This window comes from Elgaria multicarinata, chromosome 10, assembly GCF_023053635.1.
Source record: "Elgaria multicarinata webbii isolate HBS135686 ecotype San Diego chromosome 10, rElgMul1.1.pri, whole genome shotgun sequence".
Taxonomy (NCBI): domain Eukaryota; kingdom Metazoa; phylum Chordata; class Lepidosauria; order Squamata; family Anguidae; genus Elgaria; species Elgaria multicarinata.
In genome coordinates, this window is record NC_086180.1 from 6341959 (window position 1) to 6359559 (window position 17601).

The 17601-nt window shown below is 46.8% G+C and overlaps 1 protein-coding gene across 1 annotated transcript in view; it reads left to right on the forward strand.

Annotated features, from left to right (window-relative positions):
• The first annotated feature begins 337 nt into the window (after window positions 1-337).
• Window positions 338-17601, forward strand: part of SLC4A11 (solute carrier family 4 member 11) — a 138724-nt gene continuing 121460 nt past the window's right edge. The window contains exons 1-2 of the mRNA XM_063136068.1: window positions 338-356; window positions 570-722. Coding sequence (XP_062992138.1) covers window positions 338-356; window positions 570-722 — 172 coding nt within the window. The remainder of the gene's footprint in view (window positions 357-569; window positions 723-17601) is intronic.

Below are 17601 nucleotides of genomic sequence, written 5' to 3' on the forward strand. Positions count from 1 at the left end.
TGCTGTCATGTCTCCCCTCGATCTTCTCTTCTCCAGGCTAAACATGCCCAGTTCTTTCAGTCTCTCTTCATAGGGCTTTGTTTCCAGACCCCTGATCATCCTGGTTTTTCCTCCTCTGAACACGCTCCAGCTTGTCTGCGTCCTTCTTGAATTGTGGAGCCCAGAACTGGACGCAATACTCTAGGTGAGGCCTAATTAGGGCCGAATAGAGAGGAACCAGTACCTCACGCGATTTGGAAGCTATACTTCTATTAATGCAGCCCAAAATAGCATTGACCTTTCTTGCAGCCATATCGCACTGTTGGCTCATATTCAGCTTGCGATCTACAAGCTGAATATGAGGTTTCCACGAGCGGGTCAGGACATTGCCTGTTCCTTCTTTCCCCCCCAAAGTCTGATATTCCGTTGGCCTGCTCAGAGAACCTGCCTGTCAGGAAGAACAAAACCCACAGAGAGCAAAATAGCCGTTTTGTTCTGCCTGCGGAAAGACCTTGATAAGGCTTTGCTTGGGTTTCTTGAGGCAAATAACAGAGAGCGGACAATAATAAAAAAAGATTCTCTTGTTGCAGGTTACCTTAAATGCGATACGGACGATGGCTGTGAGAACAAAGAAGAAGGAGGAGGAGAAGAACTCTTTGACACTGTAAATTCCTCAATCGTATCTGGGGACAGCATCAGGTTCTTTGTGAATGTCAACTTGGATGTACAACAGAATGATACAGGTAAGGATGCCGTTGGCTTTGGCGGTGTGTGGCCAGTGTTGTGCCAGCTTTCTGTCTTTCTCATAAAATCCTGTCCGGTTGCAATGTTGTGTCGATGTCCACCCTATAGAATGCATGAACCAGCGTGTCTTGACGTTGTGATGATGATGATGTTGTGATGACTTTAACAGAACTCTCTGCCTGGTTTTCAAAAGTGTCAGGTATCGGACGGGTTTCTGATGGACTCGGTGGAAGTCGGTTTTGAAAACGCAAGCGGCTTTATATCGCAACAGTGCTACGAGGAACTGTAGTTGGATTTTGATTTGAAATTCTCTTTCTCTCTCTGTATGCATATGTGTATATATATATATATCGATAATACAATATATAAAATTCATAATAGTACAGTTGATCGTGTAAACAGAAAAACAACACAGCTGGAGCAAACGCACAAAACCTGGTTGGCAGAACTTTTATGGTACATAATTCTCTCATACCGTTCCACTTGTGTTCACTTGCATCTGTATATCTGCTGGCTGTGTTGGTGTAACAACACATGCCTGAGCCACTGGGAAGGTATTCTATAGAAGACCCACTTGAGGTGAACAGGAAATGAATGAAAAACACCCCAATCTGGGGCTGGTTGGCAACAAGTTGTCATGCATTGCGCATATTGTGCAGAATGGTCCAGGAATTCGTCTGCCAATGGCCCTTCCGTTGATGTCTCCTGAGATGGAGCAAGATGCCACATTCTCTCTCAAACACGAAACGGTGTCACGGTGATGGATGTATTCTAAGGCACCAAGTGCAGCATTTTGATTCTTTGTGCAAGCCACGTGGCCCTGACCACTGGAGAACCTATTCTTCATCTGCCCATTTATTTATTTATTTATTACATTTTTATACCGCCCAATAGCCGAAGCTCTCTGGGCGGTTCACAAAAATTAAAACCATCATAAAACAACCAAGAGGTTAAAAGCACAAATACAAAATGCAGTATAAAAAGCACAACCAGGATAAAACCACACAGCAAAATTGATGTAAGATTAAAATACAGGGTTAGAACAGTAAAGTTTAAATTTAAGTTAAAATTGTTAAAATACTGAGAATAAAAAGGTCTTCAGTTGGCGACGAAAAGAGTACAGTGTAGGCGCCAGGCGGACCTCTCTGGGGAGCTCATTCCACAACAGGGGTGCCACAGCAGAGAAAGCCCTGCTCCTAGTAGCCACCTGCCTCACCACCACTGACCTACCAATATTTTAAGATTGTGCCAATATTTTGTATGCAAGGATGACCTTTTAGGGGGGCTCAAAATGGGCCCTGAAAATGGGTCGCGCGTCTTCTCCTGCCCTCACACTCCCAGATTTGGTCTTGCCTCTCTAGGGAAGCCCATCTCTTTGGTTCTTCTGTCATAATTAAGGGTAGCATCCGCCCGTGTTTCAGTTCTGGTGACGTTGTGTTGGTGTCAACCAGCTCTTGCTCCACATAAGTGGTGCTTGCTAGAGCCATGGGGAAAAGCAGGGATTGCTGCTCCTCCCCACGGCCCTAGCAAGCGCTAACCATGTTTTGGGAGTGGTGGTTTCTTCTAGTTCAGTGGTTCCCAAACTTTTTCAGGTAACCGCTCCCTTGGTTCCACAAACTCATGCCCAGTGCCCCCTACCCTACACTATAAAAATCATTATTCAGAATAGCCGTTTTCACCGACCCACTAAGGAAGATAATAACAATAACATTCAAAACAGTAACAATTAATTGAATATTTATTCAAAATCCAATTACTACTTTTCCCTCTCTTCCTCGGCAAGCCCGGGGCGGGTGTCTCCCATTCAAAGGGGCCGCGCTCCTCTGGGTCTTGCTGGTCTGGGCACCCAGGCTGAGCAGCGGCGGCCAGGCAGAGGAACTGAGCTGAGGATCTGAGAATGAAAAAGGGGCTGTGCTGCACCAGGACCCTTTAAATGGGAAGCACCCGCCGCAGGCTTGCCGAGGAAGGGAGGGAAAAGAGAGCAAACGCCTCTGTTTTGCAGCCGGCGTGGCAGGGCACACCAAACAGGGTATGTCACTCTATTAGCATTTTGGTGCTTTTGAAACATTTCAATTCACCGTTAAAAGGACTCTTCTTAAACGGTATTAATACATGTGTGGATTCTTCCCCTACATGGCTTGGGACCAAACTACCTTCTCCCATAAAAATGTCCCTGGGTTTTAAGACCTTCTGGAGAGGCGCTTCTCGGAAAAGACCACCTCAAGCGTCCTCCTGCCGCCCCTTTGCCTCTTAGCACCCCCCTATGCAATCCCACCACCCCCAAGGGGGGAGTACCGCCCACTTTGGGAACCACTGTTCTAGTTCAATGCCCTTCGCACCGGGGACAGGTTCATTGCTGCTCTCTTGCTGCATTTCTCTCGTCTTCCTCCAACAACTCTTTGGAAAATTCCACCTAATATTCCAAGCACATCTTCCTACCACACAAAATATTTTGTCTCTGAATATCCAATTCTCTGCTGCACCTTGAGATATGTAGAAGTTGACAATGAAATAAGGCTGATGCCGGAGGGAAGAGGGGGAGGGTGAAGGGGGGTGATGCGAGGCAAGACTAGTAGTAACTAAATTTAGCACATGGCAATTTGGGGACCGGAGTGGGTGGAGGAATGCCGGCTCCTTATTGTGCCGGTGTCTTGTTTTTATTGTTTACGCAATCCATGGTGCCATTATTTGCCTCTCAGCTGTTTGAGAATTCTTGCCCTTGTGTGTGCCATTGTTCCGTTCCAGAGAAAACGCCCCACTGGATTGAATAGAGGCCTGCCTGTACCTCGCTCGAACCCTTCCCTGCTGCCTTAGGGCCATTTCCCCTGCTGCGTTTGGCAAGGGGGCCTCCCACCGTTTGGAAGTCTCTGAAGGGGAGAAGCGTGCTTGAAACATAGAATCATAGAATAGCAGAGTTGGAAGGGGCCTACAAGGCCATCGAGTCCAACCCCCTGCTAAATGCAGGAATCCACCCTAAAGCATCCCTGACAGATAGTTGTCCAGCTGCCTCTTGAAGGCCTCTAGTATGGGAGAGCCCACAATCTCCCTAGGTAACTGGTTCCATTGTCGTACTGCTCTAACAGTCAGGAAGTTTTTCCTAAAATCCAGCCAGAATCTGGCTTCCCATAACTTGAGCCCGTTATTCCGTGTCCTGCACTCTGGGAGGATCGAGAAGAGCTCCTGGCCCTCCTCTGCGTGACAACCTTTTAAGTCTTTGAAGAGTGCTATCATGTCTCCCCTCAATCTTCTCTTCTCCAGGCTAAACATGCCAGGTTCTTTCAGTCTCTCTTCATAGGGCTTTGTTTCCAGACCCCTGATCATCCTGGTTGCCCTCCTCTGAACACGCTCCAGCTTGTCTGCGTCCTTCTTGAATTGTGGAGCCCAGAACTGGACGCAGTACTCTAGATGAGGCCTAACCAGGGCCGAATAGAGAGGAACCAGTACCTCACATGATTTGGAAGCTATACTTCTATTAATGCAGCCCAAAATAGCATTTGCCTTTCTTGCAGCCATATCGCACTGTTGGCTCATATTCAGCTTGTGATCTACAACAATTTCAAGATCCTTCTCATTTGTAGTATTGCTGAGCCAAGTATCCCCCATCTTGTAACTGTGCATTTGGTTTCTATTTCCTAAATGTAGAACTTGGCATTTATCCCTATTAAATTTCATCTTGTTGTTTTCAGCCCAGCACTCCAGCCTATCAAGATCACTTTGAAGATTGTTTCTGTCTTCCAGGGTATTAGCTATCCCACCCAATTTTGTGTCATTTGCAAATTTGATAAGTGTTCCCTGCACCTCCTCGTCCAAATCATTAATAACAATGTTGAAGAGCACTGGGCCCAGGACTGAGCCCTGCGGTACCCCACTCATTGCCTCTCCCTAGTTTGAGAAGGTTCAATTGATACTCTTTGAGTACAATTCTGTAGCCAACTGTGAATCCACCTAATAGTTGTTCCATATAGCCCACTTTTAGCTAGTTTGTTAATCAGAATATCATGGGGCACTTTGTCGAAAGCTTTGCTGAAGTCAAGATATATGACGTCCACAGCATTCCCACAGTCCACAAGGGAGGTTACTCGATCAAAAAATGAGATCAAATTAGTCTGACAGGATTTGGCGGAACATGCAGGCTGGCAGAACATGCGGGAGACGGCCCACATCTGGAAAGGAGTTCAGCAAATGCACATCTTTCCTCTGGAGTAGGTGCAGATGTTGCTATTGTTTTTGTATCTCTTCCGAAAGAAAGTTGGATGGGCACCCTAAGCATAGTGGGTTATTGGGCCTACCAGGGCTGGAGTGGGTGGGATGGTGGATCCTCAATGTTGTGGGCATCAGTAGCCCTCTGTATATACTTAGGGCGGCTTTTAATGAGTGGCCTTCTCCCTTCAATATTGTTAATCTTTATTTGGTCTGCGGACATGGATTTGGGAGTTGTCTTTAAAGCATGCACCTGGGGCAACACACACACAAAAAACTCTTTCAGGCCAGATTTTGAATATGTATTAATTTATTTAAATAATAATAATAATAATAATAATAATAATAATAATAATAATAATAATAATAATTTCATCACTCACCTCTCCGTCTGGATCAAGGCGGAGTACTACGCCAAACACAATACATAAAATTAGTTAAAAGCGCATATAAAACCAATACAATATTAAAATAACAATCACAGCATCTTAAAATTCTTAGGTTTAAAATTCATCTGGGTAGTCCTGCCGGAAGGGACTAGTGTTTATGGCTTTCTTAAATTCTGGAAGACTGTTAAGTTGACGGATCTCTTCCGGCAAGCCATTCCACAAACTGGGAGCGGCAGAAGAAAAGGTCCTCTGGGTAATAGTTGTCAGCCTTGTTTAGGTTGACTGGAGTAAATTCTTCCCAGAGGACCTGAGTGTGCGGGGCGGATTGTATGGGAGAAGGCGATCCTGCAGGCACCCTGGACCCAAACCATGTAGGGCTTTAAAGGTGATAACCAACACTTTATACTTCGCCCGGAAACTAATTGGCAGCCAGTGAAGAGATTTTAAGACTGGTGTAATGTGGTCACTCGTAGGTGTACCGGTGACCAGCCTGGCTGCCCTATTTTGAACTAGTTGAAGTTTCCAGACTAGGCGCAAAGGTAGCCCTATGGAGAGCGCATTGCAGAAGTCGAGCCTCGAAGTTACCAGCGCGTGCACCACCGTCTTGAGGTCCTCCGACTCTAGGAAGGGGCGCAGCTGGCGTATCAGCCGAAGCTGATAGTAGGCACATGGTGATATCACTAAGGGCAAGTGAAGGTAATTGTACACAATTACATAATCAAAATATTCACAAGGAGTGTTGGACCGTTGCCAAGAAGAGGGAGGCATTTTCCGGCATTACTGACGACATTTGCGAAAAAACCTTTGCATAGTTTGGCTCACGGAATTAATCTTTGATTTTTTTAAATGTGCGTCCAGAATGCTTGACTTCTCTTTGCTCAGCGCTTAGATTTCTTGCCTGACAGGCGGCTCTGGTATACCAGAGCCGTGTCAGCTGAGGACCAGCTGCAGTGAGCCTGGCGGCTTGAATTATGAAACATCCATCGGGGGCTTTCTCATTTTCCACATGCCGATTCCTCTATTTCAGTAGATAGAGCCAACCTAACGCTGTGCATACTTACGGCAAAGGGATACTAATGTACAAAAGCCCCTTTAGGCAGACCTTTTGGGTTTTGAATGTGAGAAGCACATCCATTTGATGGCAGAACATCCATAAGAACATCAGAAGAGCCCTGCTGGATCAGACCAAGGGTCCATCTCGCCCTGCACTCTGTTCGCACAGTGGCCAACCAGCCATCGGCCAGGGATGAACAAGCAGGACGTGGTTTAACAACACCCTCCCGCCCATGTTCCCCAGCAACTGGTGCACACAGGCTTACTGCTTCGAATACTGGAGATAGCACACAACCGTCAGGGCTAGTAGGCATGGATAGTCTTTGCCTCCAGGAATTTATCCAGTTTGTTTAGTTTTCATGTGCTACTTCCAGTTGCTTTAAAATGGCTAGCGGTTAGGGAGGTGATAGTCACCTAGGCCGATTAATGTTTTAAAAGGGGTAGGCTGCTGCTTGTACAAGCCAATCCCAGATTGAAGTTGGCTTGTTTCAGTAAACCATAGTTAAGGCTAATCACAGCCTGTCTGGGTTTGGACACAATGGTGATCTACAATTAGTTAGAAACATAAGTGAAAACTTCTGGTCTCCTCTTTGCACCGGAGGAGAGGGGATTTCGTGAAGTTCATCCATGGAACAGCTTACCACTTCGTCTGAACACATTCAATTGGGGCCCAAGTGAGTTGCCTTCAGCTTAGGTGCACATTTCTGAGATGGTCCAGGCCATATGGGAAAGGTTCACGGTGACTGGTTCTCGAGCTCCGTGGGGTTGCATTATCAGTGGCTCTGCTTGGGCTGGAATGCGGCCCATGGTCCAGCAGCCCCGGGGACCCCCAAATGACCACTCAGAGAGCAGCAGATGATGGGGACAGTGGCAAACAGTTTATTTATTTATTTATTTATTTATTTATTACATTTTTATACCGCCCAACAGCCAGAGCTCTCTGGGCGGTTCACAAAAATTAAAACCATTCATAGTATAAAACAACAGTTTAAAACCATTCGTATAGTCCATATGATGGTGCTAGGGTGGTTTAAGAGTTTGAAAATGCACGTGCTCAGAGTTATTCCTTTCTTTTATTGTGGTGGGCAATTTTTGTTTTGTTTTGTTCTAATAGATCGGGCATGTAGAATCATATAATAGTAGAGTTGGAAGGGGCCCATAAGGCCTTCGAGTTCAACCCCCCACTCAATGCAGGAATCCACCTCAAAGAATTCCTGACAGCTGCCTCTTGAAGGCCTCTAGTGTGGGAGAGCCCACCACCTCCCTAGGTTATGGGTTCTATTGTTGTACTGCTCTAACAGTCAGGAAGTTTTTCCTGATGTCCAGCTGGAAACTGTCTTCCTGTAACTTGAGCCCGTTATTCCATGTCCTGCACCCTGGAAGGATCGAGAAGAGATCCTGGCCCTCCTCTGTGTGACAACCTTTCAAGTATTTGAAGAGTGCTGTCATGTCTCCCCTCTGTCTTCTCTTCTCCAGGCTAAACATGCCCAGTTATTTCATTCTCTCTTCATAGGGCTTTGTTTCCAGACCCCTGATCATCCTCGTTGCCCTCCTCTGAACCCCCTCGTGCAGTTGTAACGCATGGAGTGCAGTGATGGGGGGGGGGGGGAAGGAAGGTTCATTGGAGGCTTCCCAGAATCAATACACATAGGTGTCTAAAGTCATAGAGTCATAGAATAGTAGAATTGGAAGGGGCCTATAAGGCCATCGAGTCCAACCCCCACCACCTAGTTGCACCACTGTGCATGATACTGAAACCAGGCTTACGGATAGGCCTGGATGGTGAAGCATTGGTCCTATTTCTTTTAAGGGAGCACCTTCTTTGCCTTCCCTGCTGGCATGCCCATCAAATTAATGATCCCCAAGGCAGTATTTCTATTAATTTTCATCCCTCTTAAAACTATGATCTGATTGCACTCTCCACTGAGCTATCTGGAAACACTTGATCATAACAGGCTCATCCATGCTGTGAAGAAGGGGGAAAAAGCCATTGGTGGTGAGGAATCTGTTCCGTTATTATTAATTAGGTTTAGAAAGCATGGCCAAGGCCTCAAGGCAGTTGGATGCATGTACGTAATGCAAGGATAATAAATCTCGCACTCTACAGCGCTATTTTTAAAACTGCCAATTTGCTCGAGCATATAAGCCAGCCTGCGGGGGAAAAGAAACCCTGACCTTGCACAATTTCTCAGAGAGAATCATGAATGGGGCAGTGGGATTTGAGAGAAGGAAGGGGGTGCATCATATTTTTGAATATCTCTCCCCCCCTTCATGGAATTATGTGCATTTGGAAGAGAGCTACACCAGACCCTATGCAGGAAGGCTTAGGGTTGCTTTTTTTTTTTTTTTTACCAGCGAGAGCATTCAAAAATTTGACCTAAATCTGCCATCGTATCTCCAGCCTGAAATGGGAGATAGGAATTTGAGAGACCGAGACTGCCCTGCCAAATGTACCTTGCAATTGTAAAAGAGAGAGGGTTCTTTTTGTGTGCTGTTGTTGTCCTGCACTCTGGTTCTTATTTGTGGCAGGGCTGGCTTTCGCTTGCTCAGTTCTTGCCTTACCTCCCAAATTATATAGGTCTTGGAGCATCATCACACGGGGCGGTGTGTGTGTGTGGGGGAATTGCGTTTCCTTATCGTCGCTTCTCTGCTCCCGCATTTGCCCCTCTTTGCTTCCTCATTCAGCCCTGAGGGGAAAGAGGAAGTAGACAAAGACGGCAAGAGATCGCGGCACATTCCGTTTAAAAACAAAAAAAGTCGGATTAAAAGGAGTCTATTTTTGCGATGGAAAAACGAGCGGAAGGCGGACGTCGTTGTCTAAAGGACGCACGCACATCCGTAAGTGGGCAGTAGTGAGCGTACGATAAAACGCTTGTCCGCTGAACCTCTACGACATCAACTCCCAGAAGCTGCTGCCAGCACGGCCGGTGGTCAGGAAAATTGGAGCTGAAGTCCGTCATATCTGGAAATATACTTTCTGCCCACCCCAGGGGTAGACAATGCTGACCTTGATGCACCAGTGGTCTGACGTTGATGGTGTCGGTCTCCTAAGTTTCTAGTTCTCTTTTAAGTTCTCCTCCCAGTGTGCTCACCATCCTTTCACTAATTGTGTGTTTGCTAACAGCAACTGTTTCTCAGTGTGCCAAATTTCAAGGGGGGGGGGGCCTGGACCATCGAAGTCTGGTAGTTCCCCACCATCTTCTCACCGCCCCCCGCCCCCGGTTAGTGGTTAGTGATTTGGTGAAAAGCCAGTTAGAAGGCAGGATGCGGCTTTTCGTTAGCTGTCATAATGGGGCAGAATTTACACTTCTGCACACAAATGCCAGTTTATACGGACTGTCCCGCCCTCGACACAATAGATCATTCCTAGATACCAAGTCAACAGTTTCCTGAAAGGCACTCCAGACACACGCAGGCGTACACACACACAGCTTGACCAGCAAAATAGAGCTTCCAAATGCCGCGTGGCCCCCCTGCTAAGGTAATTTGTTTAAGGGGGGGGCGTGAGGGCATGAGGAGGAATCCACTGCAGTGGCGCCAAGGAATTCCAGAGAGAACTCCGTCCGGAGACAAGTGGTCTGGCTCTGAACGGGGTACCATTCCACACACAATAGTTGCATTTCCTCGTATTAATACAAGGGTCTGTTTTATGTCGCCACGCACAATACCGACCCCCCCCAAACTCCATCTGATAAATCTTATTTTAGGAACCTGATGTCGCGGGGGCGGGTGTTGTCCGCTTGCAGCTTCCTACGCCGAGAATGGGAAATGGATGCATCGATTGTGTTCCTTACAGGCTGGGCCTCCGTATGAGCTTCCTGGTTTTAGGGTATGATTTCAAAGCGGTGTTTAGAAATTAGCTCCGGCTTAACACTTTGGAATCATAGAATAGCAGAGTTGGAAGGGGCCTACAAGGCCATCGAGTCCAACCCCCTGCTCAATGCAGGAATCCACCCTAAAGCATCCCTGACAGATGGTTGTCCAGCTGCCTCTTGAATGCTTCTAGTGTGGGAGAGCCCACCAACTCTCTAGGTAACTGATTCCATTGTCGTGTTTGCATTGGTGCAAAATTCTTTGTGTGTGTGTGTGTTTGTGTGTGTGTGTGTGTTAGATGGCAGGAGGAAACAGGGTTTTTTCCAGGATTTATGGGCCAGGATAACCTTGAAAAAAGTCACCCAATGGGCCGTGTCCAGAGTGAACTAAATTGTCTGTCTTGTCTGATCTCCTGAGAACATTTGTAAGGGAGTCCCTATACGTTGGAATTCAACATGCTGCACAGATTGTAGAGCTGCTTTGAGCGCCCCATACGGACATGGAAAGCTGCTTTATACTGACTCAGTTCCTTGGTGCGTCTAGCCCAGTATTGTTGGCACTGACTGGCAGCAGCTGCTCTCTCCAGGGGTTAAAGCAGGAGTTTTCCAACCCTAGCTGGAGATCGAACCTGAGACCTTCAGCAGGGCTCTATCACACGGAGCTATGACCCCATGCTGTAAGATCTGACACGGCTTCTTCATCTAAAGCAGTGGTCTTCAACTGGTCCAGACCCGAGGTCCACCTCGGACTCCCAACCTGCAACATGGGACCCACTTACGCAACTGCTCAACGTGACGGCAACAGCTTTGCTGCGACTCATCTGGACTGATCTCCTGACCCACCAGTTGAAGATCACTGATCTAAAAGATCCCTCTCAAATGGTACAGATAAAAGTGAGGTGTGGCTAGGGATGGATGAGAATTTTAATTATTATTATTATTATTATTATTATTATTATTATTATTTTCTAAACTTCACACATTTCTTCATGAAAGAGACTGAAAGAACTCAAGATTTTAAAACAATTGAATGTAGGAGAATCCTAAACCGACAGGTTTGTCCATCCAGGCAAAGGGTGTTGAATCTTTAGCTCTTAAAGGCTGACTCTGAACCTTGGTGTATTCAACCATGGTTGTGTTGCTAAATGTGGGTGGCCACCTCATTTTTTTCTTCCTGATACTCTGCATCATTCACAGCTAAATGGCTCATGTTCAGCACAATCCTCATCATGAGACACGATAGCACTCTTCAAATACTTAAAAGCTTGTCACACGGAGGAGGGCCAGGATCTCTTCTCGATCCTCCCAGAGTGCAGGACACGGAATAACGGGCTCAAGTTACAGGAAGCCTGGACATCAGGAAAAACTTCCTGACTGTTAGAGTAGTATGACAATGGAACCAGTTACCAAGGGAGGTTGTGGGCTCTCCCACATTAGAGGCCTTCAAGAGGCAGCCGGACAACCATCTGTCAGGGATGCTTTAGGGTGGATTCCTGCATTGAGCAGGGGGTTGGACTCAATGGCCTTATAGACCCCTTCCAACTCTACTATTCTATGATTCTATGCTGGGAATAGCCAGACCTATTGAATTTGGCCAGTGCAGAGGGGCGAGGATTTTAGTTCCCTTCACTTTTGAAAAGAACTTGCCATAATGAACAAATGTCTTCAGAGAAGGGATGGAAATTACTTGAGATTTTAAACAAATTCAGTATGAGAGAAAGTGGAAATGACAGATCAGTCCATCCTTCGTCTTGGCTCTGCATTCTTTAATAATAATGAGTCTCAAGACACCTTGTATATATGATGGGCAGAAGGTCAGGCTCTCTCGGCACGGTGCTCCCGAGACGTGTTGGACTACAAGTCTCAGTATTCCCAGCCATTATGACCAATGACCATGTTGACTGGGGGTGGTGGGAGTTGTATTCCAACATATGAAAACATTAGAAGTGCCCTGATGCTGGATCAGACCAAGGGTCCATCTAGTCCAGCACTCTGTTCACACAGTGGCCAAACAGTACCTGCCCATGGGAAACACACAAGCAGAACATGAGTGCAACAGCACTCTCCTGCCCATGTTCCCCAGCAACTGGTGAATGAACATGGGCATACTGCCTCTGATACTGGAGGTAGCACACAACCATCAGGACTAGTGGGCATTCTCCTCCAGGAATTTATCCACCCACCCCCTTTTAAAGCCATCCCAGTTGGTGGCCATCACTACATCTTGTAGAGAATTCCATATTTAACTGTGTGCTGTGTGAAGAATTCCTTTTTATCTGTCCTGAATCTTCCGCCCATCAACTTCATGGGATTGACCCCTTTGAGTTCTAATATTATGCGTGAAAGAGAAAAATGTCTCCCTCTCCACTTCTGGAGGGCACCATGAGGCTGGAGAAGCTATCACAGGCTACGGTCCACCTCATCAGATCCACAAAGTATAATCTTGCTGGTTAACTAGGGATCAGTTACCTAGGAAGGTTGTGGGCTCTCCCACCCTAGAGGCCTTCAAGAGGCAGCCAGACAACCATCTGTCAGGGATGCTTTAGGGTGGATTCCTGCATTGAGCAGGGGGTTGGACTCAACGGCCTTAGAGGCCCCTTCCAACTTGACTATTCTATGATTCTATGTGTTTTGCCCTCCAGATACTTGCAAATGCTTTAAAATGCATTACTAAAGTGTGTGTGTGTGTGTGTGTGTGTGTATATACATCCACATCCACACATCCACCATAGAATCATAGAATAGCAGAGTTGGAAGGCACCTACAAGGCCATCGAGTCCAACCCCCTGCTCAATGCAGGAATCCACCTTAAGGCATCCCTGACAGATGCTTGTCCCACAACCTCCCTAGGTAACTGGCAGGTGCAGTGTTCCTTCCTAGCCTGAACGGAATCAGCAGTTCCTTGGGAGCGGGAGGAGGCAGTGAAGAAACGAACAGTCTTCCAGGGTTTTGACGTTTCTGTTTCTCGGCGAGCGAGATGGCTGTGATGTGTAATCAGGGCTGCAACTGCTAGCTTTGATGAGAAAGCAAACGGGCCGGCTATATTAGAGAGCAGGTGATGGCGAACAGTCCGGGCTCTTTGTCGGATGTGGTAGGCTAGGAAGTGCAGAGAAGCACAGCGAGGGACTCCAGAGGGCAGCAGGGGTGTTATTGAATTTTCACAGCTCCTTAAACAAAAGACCGAACAGAGACCACGGGCAGCGTTTGGGGTTTATCAGAGTTTTTCCCCCCTAGGGTTGCTTCTCTCTCTTTCTCTCTCTGTCTCCCACACACACCCCTGAAGTCTCTTGTTCTCTGCATGTAGATTTCTAGACAGTTCCCCCATCACCCACCTTCTTTCCTTTCCTTCTTTCCTCCCGACATGAATTAATTCTAGCAATCAAGACTGCAGTAAACAAAAATCCATAAGGAATAATGATGACGTAATCTTAATAGCTCAGAAAAAGAAAAGGAAAGAACCCAAAACTTCAGTATGTTTGGATTGTATACTTGTTTTTATCTTAATTTTAGAATTTCTGTAAACCGCCCAGAGAGCCCTGGCTATGGGGGCGGTATATAATTGTAATAAATAAATATTCAGGTGGGCGTTATTTTCATCTTTTAAACAAATTCCAAAATGTATCTTATTTCTCTCTCTCTTGGGAACAGAAGAAGGAGACCCACCCCACCCTGAGAGATACCTGGACTTTTTGGACTGCTACTTCCATCAAGGCTAGCCAGCATGCCCAACAGTCAGGGATTATGGGAGTTGTAGTAGAAAATATCTGGAGGGCACTGAGTTGCCCACTCACGGTTTAAGGGATTTGGGGCAGGACATGGTGCAACAGCAACTGGTGCACACAGGCTTACTGCCTCTGATACTGGTGGTAGCACACCACCATCAGGGCTAGTAGCCATTGATAGCTTTCTCCAGGAATTTATCCAACCCCCTTTTAAAGCCATCCCAATTGGTGGCCATCACTACATCTTGTGGTAGTGAGTTCCATAGTTTAACTATGCGCTATGTGAAGAAGTCCTTCATTTTATTCCTCCTGAATGTCCCACCAATCAGCTCATGGGAGGACCCCATTGGGTTCTAGTATTATGGGAGAGGGAGAAAAATGTCTCCCTATTCGCATTCTCCACACCATGCATAATGCTGTACACATGATACAGGTATACAAAATTATGCATGGTATGGAGAATGTGGATAGGGAGACCTTTTTCCCCTTTCTCAAAATACTAGAACCCAGTGGGGACATCCCATGAAGCTGATTGGTGTGAGATCCAGAACAGAGAAAAGGAAGTACTTCTTCACACACTGCATAGTTAAATTATGGAACTCACTACCACAAGATGTAGTGATGGCCACCAATTGAGATGGCTTTAAAAGGGGGTTGGATAAATGCCTGGAGGAGAAGGCTATCCATGGCTACTAGCCCTGATGGTTGTGTGCTACCTCCAGTATCCGAGGCAGGAAGCCTGTGTGCACCAGTTGCTGGGGAACATGGGTGGGAGGGTGCTGTTGCACCATGTCCTGCTTTGTTGGTCCCTGGTTGACAGCTGGTTGGCCACTGTGTGAACAGAGTGCTGGACTAGATGGACCCTTGGTCTGATCCAGCAGGGCCCTTCTTACGTTCTTAGGTTAGGCCTATGGTATTCCTAGCAGAGGTGGTGGAGTGGGTCTCTTTTCATGTGTTCAATGATCAACCTCTTTCCAGTATGTACAGACTGTTCCCCTCTCTCCAATGAACTTTGGCAAAATCGTCTTTGTAGGAGTCTGGATTTACTTCCTTTTGCTATGCGTTCGTATTACTTGTTCTTTAAATTGGTCTGATCCAGCATCCGAGCTCTTAGAATCATAGAATAGCAGAGTTGGAAGGGGTCCACAAGGCCATCCAGTCCAACCCCCTGCTCAATGCAGGAATCCACCCTAAAGCATCCCTGACAGAGGGTTGTCCAGCTGCCTCTTGAATGCCTTCTTATGTTCTCTATTCTGTCTCCCCTCAGCCTCCTTTTTTCCAAGCTAAACGATCCCAGCTGTTGTAACCTGCATAAGGGGGATGCTCCAGCCCCTTCATCATTTTCCCTTTGCCTTTTTCTGCACCCTACGTTATTATTCTATGCTCTTATCCTCTTGCTGATTTTAAACCTTGCCTGCCACTGAGTTTATCAAATGGAACTCCGCTTGTTTAATCTTCTGATTGAACTCTTGCAGCGCTGATCAAAATACTTTGATCCGGCAGTGAATCACAGAAGCAGGTTGTTGTTTTCACGTCTGTCGCCTGTAACCCCAAAGCCATCTCATTGCAGGCCTCCATAAATCTGCTGCCCAAGTCAGCATATAATTACATCAATAGGACGGGCATTTTGCCGTCCGGGTTACAAGAAGGCAACTTTTGATTCATCAGCAGAGTCATGTCGGATTTCTCTGAGGTTGCAGCTCATTATTTACATCTCTTTTTTATTGAATTCCTCCATAGTAGTAAAGAGACTCCAGCAGAGGAAAAATGTGTGCTGTGCTCTGAGAGGAGAAAAGAAAGGGTGGAGGCTAGCCATATTGATTCCTTATCTGTTTGGCCGGTGGCAGGCATTTTAGCTGCGGTGTTTGATGAATATCTGGCTGAAATCCATCAGAATTCTTACGCATCATCATTGCATTTATTGCATTTATATCCCGCCCTTTTTCCTCCAAGGAATCCAAGGCGGCGTACATAATCCTCCACCTCTCCATTTTATCCTCACAACAACAACCCTGTGAGGTATGCTGGGCTGATAGTCTGTGACTGGCCCAAAGTCAGCCAGTGAGCTTCCATGGCCGAGTGGGGACTAGAACCCAGATCTCCCGACTCCCAGTCCGACACTTTAGCCACTACACCACACTGGCTCATAGAATCATAGAATAGTAGAGTTGGAAGGGGCTTATAAGGCCAGTGTAGGAATCCACCCTAAAGCATCCCTGACAGATAGTTGTCCAGCTGCCTGTTGAAGGCCTCTACTATGGGAGAGCCCACAACCTCCCTAGGTAACTGGTTCCATTGTCGTACTGCTCTAACAGTCAGGAAGTTTTTCCTGATGTCCAGCTGGCTTCCTGTAACTTGAGCCCATTATTCCGTGTCCTGCACTCTGGGAGGATCGAGAAGAGATCCTGGCCCTCCTCTGTGTGACAACCTTTTAAGTATTTGAAGAGTGCTATCATGTCTCCCCTCAATCTTCTCTTCTCTGGGCTAAACATGCCCAGTTCTTTCAGTCTCTCTTCGTAGGGCTTTGTTTCCAGACCCCTGATCATCTGGAAACAAAGCTCCTTCCTTATGCCACCAGCCTCTAGATCTTCTCCACTGAGGGATCTTCTCTTCACTGTTGGATTTTGATGCTCCCCATCTTTGTGCCAGTGTCTAGTCCAGCCTTCCTCAACCTGGGGCGCTCCAGATGTGTTGGACTGCATCTCCCAGAATGCCCCAGCCAGCAGCTGGCTGGGGCATTCTGGGAGTTGTAGTCCAACACATCTGGAGCGCCCCAGGTTGAGGAAGGCTGGTCTAGACCTTGTGCAGGCCTGGCTTGGTTCGCCTTATTTTCTGGGCCCCTCTGCAGAGCAACCCACTCTTGTAGCTCTGCACCTCAATCTTTCTAGCCCCCATGCCTCTTCCTCCCACTCCTGTCCTTCATCTTCAACTCCAACCTCTCCTGGTCATGCTGTCTTCTTACGGTCCATTTTTATTCACTCTGCCTCCTGGCTCCACATTACCCTCCTCCACCAAGGCCTCCTCCCCTGTGTCATTGGCCTTCCTCTGCTCTAAAGTTCCTTCCCTGGAATGCCCACAGCACAAGATATTTTTGCATAGCAGCCTGTTTGGATTAATAACGTTCTACCAAAGGAAGTGAGGCAGGTGGCTACTAGGAGGAGGGCTTCCTTTGCTGTGGCACCCCAGCTGTGGAATGAGCTCCCCAAAATCATAGAATCATAGAGTCATAGAATAGCAGAGTTGGAAGGGGCCTACAAGGCCATCGAGTCCAACCCCCTGCTCAATGCAGGAATCCACCCTAAAGCATCCTTGACAGAGGGTTGTCCAGCTGCCTCTTGAAGGCCTCTAGTGTGGGAGAGGCCACAACCTCCCTAGGTAACTGATTCCATTGTCGTATTGCTCTAACAGTCAGGAAGTTTTTCCTGATGTCCAGCTGGAATCTGGCTTCCAGCCAGATTCAGCCAGATTCCAGCCAGAGAGGTCCACCTGGCACCTACACTGTACTCCCTTCGTCGCCAGCTGAAGACCTTTTTATTTTCTCAGTATTTTAACACCTATTAACTTAAATTTAAACTTTGCTGTTTTAATTCCATATTTTAACCTGTATCAATTTTTGCTGTGTGGTTTTATCCTGGTTGTGCTTTTTATATTGTATTTTTGTTTTTCGATTGTGGGTTGTTTTTATGCTCTTCGTGGTTTTAA